This window comes from Lactuca sativa, chromosome 8 (genome assembly GCF_002870075.4).
Source record: "Lactuca sativa cultivar Salinas chromosome 8, Lsat_Salinas_v11, whole genome shotgun sequence".
Taxonomy (NCBI): domain Eukaryota; kingdom Viridiplantae; phylum Streptophyta; class Magnoliopsida; order Asterales; family Asteraceae; genus Lactuca; species Lactuca sativa.
In genome coordinates, this window is record NC_056630.2 from 55,534,715 (window position 1) to 55,540,988 (window position 6,274).

The window sequence follows — 6,274 nt, forward strand, 5'->3', positions numbered from 1 at the left end:
TATATATAAGATTAATATAACCTTTTTAGAGCAAGGGTATGTAATTAATATATATATGGTGTAGGTGTACCCATTCCTTCTTTTTATTCTGTGGAATATATTGGCTAATAAATTTATTGATTTGTGTCATTTTACGTGTTTTAAGTTTTAAGGTCTAATTGTTATCTCAGGTGTTTTTAAGGTTTTGAAACAACTACAAAACCAAATTCAAGCATCAATTTCTAACAAAATATTATCATGCTAAATTTGTGAGCAATATCTAGTTTTTAATATTTATAAAAAAAAAAAAAAAAACGCGTTTTCACATTACAATAACTCACATTAAATTAAAGTGACAAGTTAATGAAAATTAAAAATATTAATAATAAATTAATAATAATAATAATACTTGACCTGTTTATTTAGCTAGACATCAGAGACTGAAGAGCTTGATTTGCAAAAAAACGGACATCAACATCTGGGTCTTCCGCCAGCTCAACCAAACACGGCCTAATACTTTTCTCCACCAGCTGAAGGACAAAAAAGTAAATCCACAATATTTAGAGTAAGTTACATTTTTGGTCCTTGAGTATAGCTATTTTTTGCAATTTTGGTCCTCGTTTGATTTTCTAATAAAGTTTTTGGTCCCTATTTCGAAAAAACGACTATATCTGGTTCCTGCGTATATCTGATTTTTGCAATTTTAGTGCCAAAAGTAATCATTTTCTTGAGTAGATTACATTTTAGTCTTTGTGTATTGGTGAATTTTGCAACTTTGGTTCCAAAATGGGAAAAGTTCTCATGCAATTTTGGTCCTTATTTGAGGTTTTTGTAATGGTTTTGGGACCAAATTTGAAAAAATCACCTATACTCAAGGACTAGAAATGTAACTTGCTCCATTTTTTCTTGGAACGCCATATTGTTACTTACTGAATGGTCGACTATAGGAATTAACAACTGCAAGACCTTTGCGACATTAAACTTGATATTCGGCACTCTGAAGAAAACAAATAAATTAAATAGAAAATAGAAAATAGAAAGAGGAGAATAAAAAGACATTAATTAATTAAATAATTATATATGATTACCTGTCTTTGGATAAGGTAATAAGTGCTGGAAGAAGTTTAGAACAAGTAATTTCTGAGCCCATAACTGGAGCAAGTAGAGAAATTGCACGAACAACTGTCATTCTATATAAATAATGCGGATTATTAATCATCTCCAACACCTGCCACAAATAAAACATACACCCAAATTAAAACATAATAAATCCAAGAAGACTAATTTACACTTTTGGTCCCCAAGTATATCTTGTTTTTACAATTTTGGTCCTTATTTGACGTTCTTGTAATATACTGTCATTACTTAAAATAGGGAATTAGGGACCAAAAACTTTCGATTTGAGACCAAAATCACAAGAGAAAACTTTTTGGGACCAAAATTGAAAAAATCAGTTAAATCAGGGACAAAAATGTAATTTAATTTATGCACTGAACAAATAATAACCTGTGGGACAATGTGTTGCATTGACCAATCTGGACCAAATTCCTCTGCTAAACGCTTTAAGTTATTAGCAGCAGCATCTCTAATGGAGTAAACCTGAAAAAGTAATAACATTAAAAAAAAATAATACACATTCTTAAAATAAAAGGTAAATTACAATTTTGGTCCCTGAGTATAACTTCTTTTTCAATTTTGGTCCAAAGTCTATAGTCATTTTACTTGGAACAGAGACCAAAAACGTTACAAAAAAACAAAACCTCCAAGAGAAAAGAAAACTTTTTGGGGTACAATATGAAAAAATCAGCTACACTCAGGGACCAAAACCGTAATTTATTCAAAAGAGTCTAAGAGTAACCTTGTCTTGTAACCATTGCATGCAAAGAGCACCAAGTTTATCATCAAAAAAGGCTACACCTAATTGACTAGCCAATAGTGGAATGTATTCAATAATTGCCAAACGAACCCTCCAATGTCTATCTTCTGCCAGCTCAACAATTGCTGGAAGTAAAGATTGAGATAAAAGATCGATCCCGATGACCTGGCATTTATTTTGTGTTATTTTAAAATAATAATTATTTATTTAATGAAAGTAACAAGTATCATCTAATCTACCTGATTTACTTGATCTAGCTTGCTGATAATATTGAGACGTACGTCTGGAAACTCGTCTTTTAGAAGTGAAAGAAAAATAGGAAGAAGTTGTTCAATTGTTGCATCCTGCAATTCATTATAAAACCTCACTTATATACTTATATTATATCTTTTTATAAAATTAAATGAAAAAAAAAAAAAAAAAAGTTTTTACCTTTCCTAAAACAGGAGCCATGCCCATTATAACAGAAGCCAAAGCAGATCTAACATGCTGAGAAGAATCCGATGACAATTCCTACAAATGTTTCTTGGAAGAATTAGAATTAAAAAAAATAAAAAACAATAAACTTTTATAAATCATCATCATTGATAATACCTTTACACATGGAAGAATATGTTGAATTGCAAGTTGTGGGGTAAGAATACGACTAAATTTAGTGACTTTTCCAGCAGCTGCAATGCGTACTTCAGCTTCATTATCACGAAGTAGTCTCACGTATGCTGGAACTAAGTCATTCCTATTATAATTTAGAACAAAAATATTAAAATATGAAAATAGAAAAAAGAAAAAAGAAAAGAAATTGTTTTGGATTTGAAAATTGAACATACTTGGTAGGTTCAGGGCCCACTGCTTCACATAGTTCATACAATTGATTAGCAACCATATAACGAACACGCCAAGACTTGTCCTGTTTTTTAAGAAAAAACATTCAAATTTTGTTTTAAAAAAAAAAAAAAAAAAAAGTTCACTTGTTAGAAACTAACCTGAGAAAAATTAACAATGACAGGAAGAATATGTGCAACACAATCTTGGGGTTGAAGCAACTTCCCAAGAGCAGCACAACCTTCAACAGCTAGTAAACGAACAGAATCTTGATCTATAGAAAGTAAAAAAGGTGTAATTAGTTGCTTTCATCATGAACTTGAGTAAGTTATATAAAATATGAGATAAACAACTAACCATCTTTTGTAAGATCCTGAAAGATCTCTATGATGTGAGTCTTGAGATGTGAAGGTTCCACAGTAGCAGCAAATTTTCCCAAATTTGTTGCAGCTGCTCTTCTAACCATGGGCATGTCATCTTGACATAACTGATTAAAAACTGATCTCAATTCTGTCTTCAATGCCTCAGAGGCACTAGGATAAGCAATGTGAAACAGCCCACATGCAGAAACTCTAGCAGTAAACCATTCACCAGCTGCCAACCTCTGAACCATAGATCAAAAATCATGTCAAGAAACAGATGTTCACCAATGAAGAGGAGATAGAATGATAGATTACTGAAAAATAAACCAACCTTAACAAGAGGTACAAAGGAATCAACCAAATCAGACTCTCTCATTTGTGATCCAATCCTGCAAAGTGACTCAACAGCTTTGTCCCTCACACATGTCTCTTCAACCGTACATAGGGTTTCAAGAGGGGGAAGCAACACAGAGGCATGCTCTATTCCACCAACATAAGGGATAAACACACCCAACTCCTCTGCCATGGCTAGAAGAACCTCATCATCATCGTCATTGTTTTCACTTAAGAAAGGAATCAACTCCTTTCGTGTCCGATCTTCTCCTAGAGCACGAGCAATTGTAGATAGCCTTCTAATGGAATTTAAGCGTAATTGGATGTCATCATTCTTCAGCTCGTCTATCAGTATTGCTATGGGGTACAAAGGTTCATCCACCATCGACATTGTAGTTCAAAAACTACTGCACTTTTGAGCCAAATTCATACAGGGATTACAAGTCATTCATGATTCATCGCATGATAACAGGTTAAATTCAGCACCAAATTCAACAAGGATGATCTAGGTTTTCTTAATTTGTAACTCGACAAAAAATATAGAGGTTCGATGGAAGTCCGGAACCAATGTATGTTCTTCAAAATTGAAATGGAATACAACAGCAAAGAGATTATATACAGACATATAGATATATAACGACATAAAATCTACGTCGGATTGGCTAGTTGAGGTCATTAAATTAAATTGCCACACTTGAAAAAAGATTAAACGTAAGACATGTGAGATCCGTAAATAATCTCGAATTACAAATCGAGAAGCTGAAAATAATCGAACGTAAATGAAATTACATAATCAAGCTTTCAAGCACATGACATGACACCTAGGGCTTACCAGGTTGTGTTCATTTACATATAGTTTGAATCAAATAAATCAAAATTTGAGGTATTCAATCCGACTGAATCCACAGAGGAGATATATACGTAAAGAGTGAGGAAAGTAACGGAGAGATATCGGAGAAACTTACCGGCGGAAAGGACTGTGTTTCCCACTTTGATTCGTCAGATTCGAAGCCTCGAAGGGGAAAGAGAGCCGGTGTCAACGTATTGAATCAAACGCACCGAACGCCTTTTTTGACAAAACGGATGTTGGCAAAGATTTTTGTTCATTTTGATTAATTTTGGATTTAAAATCTATAAAAAAATATTTGAGGACAATTCTTTTAAGTGAAAATGAGGTAATTAGTTTCTTAGTCTTGTTTATGTTTAGTTAATTTTCTTTGGGAAAATAGGTAACTACCTCTTATCCGTGTTCATATATCGGCAACTTCTTATTTTTTGTACATAAGAAAGCAACCAACGTGTTTTAACTGTGTAACATCCCAAAAATCATGACCAAAAATTTTGTTTTTAATTTAATACTAAAACCATAATTGTCAAACTATTAATTTAATACTACGGCATCGGGCCCCGCTCGGCATCAGGCCCCACCTGGCATCAAGTCCCGCTCGATATACATATATGTCTCTCTTAGGCTCCGCCTGTCTCCGGGCCCCGCCCGCTAAACACATACAATCATATAACATGCTAACACATAAAAAAACATACTCTATTGTATCCTTATCCTAAGAAACATATTCTGCTAATAATGAGATACGGAACTTCGTCCGTACTCAGCTAGTTCGAGTCATGGCTTCAACAGTGCAAGGTGAGTCTCCTCATTGTGTGAATGGGTCTAAGGTCACAATGTCAGCCCATGTAGTCTATGAGTAGAAAGACCGGGGTTAGCCCTAAGCATTGTATGCTAGTATGTTATTCCAGACCAAGGTCCGATGTCGGGGCGAGTACTCGAGGAATATTTGCATGTTAGATTATACTTGTTGTCTGTGTGATACTTGTATGTGCCTGGTAGGAAGGTGGGTGTGGGTGAGGTCCCGTATCTCATCACTAGCTGAGTACGGACGATGTTCTGTATCTCATTATTAGCAGAGTGTTTCTTAGGACAGGGATACAGTAGAATATGTTTCTTTATGTGTTAGCATGTTATATGATTCTATGTGTTTAGCGGACGGGGCCCGGAGACAGGCGGAGCCTAAGAGAGATAAATATGTATACCGAGCGGGGCTCGATGCCAGGAGGGGCCTGATGTTGGGCGAGGCCCGATGCCGGAGTATTAAATTAATGATTTGACAATTATGGTTTTAATATTAAATTAAAAACGAAAATTTTGGTCATGATCTTTGGGATGTTACACAATTAAAACAAGTTAGTTGTTTGTTTCCAATATGTGAACACAGATAAGAGGTAATTACCTCCTAAGTCATTTTCCTATTTTCTTTTTATATGTTTCACTATTTAACTTATTTAACTTATGTGTTCATATATATTATAGTACGTGATACTAATAATGAGAATATGTGAACTCGTTTAATTTAAATGGTTAAATATGTAAAAAAAATGTTTAAATGTGAACAATTTTTTTTTTTTAAATTTCTTAAAACGTTTTATAATTTCTTATAACATTTTAATGATATTTTTTTCCTATAGGTTTTTCTAATACAAAGCTTTAAAGTTTTCTTATAATTTTTTTAATTTTTTTTTATATTTTCATATAATTTTAATAAAAGTGTTTTTAAACCAAATATTTTAGAAATATTTTAAGTTTTTTTAGAGCTCTCATTAATTAATGAGAGCTCCTCCTTAATAAATGAAAGTTTTTTTTTTGCCATATGTCAATCTCTCATGAGTTTTAAAAATTTAATATCAATATCAATTTTAGAGCTCTCATTAATTATGACATTTATTTCATTATAAATATATCAGTTCTTTTTCAAAGAAGCATTTATTTCTCTCAATATTATAACCGAAATAAGTTATGATATTTGAACAAATCAAAAAATTACATGTGAAAATAAATAAATTCTAAAAATCTATTAAAATGTCATGTGTCCAAATCAATGAGGAC

At 32.8% G+C, this 6,274-nt stretch overlaps 1 protein-coding gene across 2 annotated transcripts; it reads right to left on the reverse strand.

Moving 5' to 3' along the window:
• Positions 1–285: 285 nt before the first annotated feature.
• Positions 286–4,474, reverse strand: LOC111916855 (serine/threonine-protein phosphatase 2A 65 kDa regulatory subunit A beta isoform). 2 transcript variants are annotated; one of them, XM_023912510.3, is made up of 13 exons: positions 4,338–4,474; positions 3,371–3,784; positions 3,035–3,281; positions 2,839–2,951; positions 2,683–2,762; positions 2,450–2,591; positions 2,288–2,368; positions 2,095–2,199; positions 1,838–2,020; positions 1,486–1,578; positions 1,068–1,207; positions 910–976; positions 286–509 (listed from the first exon to the last, which is right to left on the reverse strand). In XM_023912510.3, exons 2-13 carry the CDS (start codon positions 3,761–3,763, stop codon positions 402–404), a joined length of 1,752 nt encoding a protein of 583 aa, XP_023768278.1. In that variant the 5' UTR covers positions 3,764–3,784; positions 4,338–4,474; the 3' UTR covers positions 286–401. The 2 variants fall into 2 exon arrangements, with proteins under 2 accessions (XP_023768278.1, XP_023768279.1); XM_023912511.3 differs by having other exon boundaries at positions 3,371–3,779; positions 4,338–4,472.
• Positions 4,475–6,274: the final 1,800 nt, after the last annotated feature.

Coding starts and splice junctions, on each gene's coding strand:
- LOC111916855 (XM_023912510.3), bottom strand. CDS start 3,763: ATGTCGATGGTGGATGAACCTTTGTACCCCATAGCAATACTGATAGAC. Junction 2,592..2,682: donor GTGGGCCCTGAACCTACCAA/GTATGTTCAATT, acceptor AAATTATAATAG/GAATGACTTAGTTCCAGCAT. Junction 2,021..2,094: donor AGCTAGATCAAGTAAATCAG/GTAGATTAGATG, acceptor AATAAATGCCAG/GTCATCGGGATCGATCTTTT.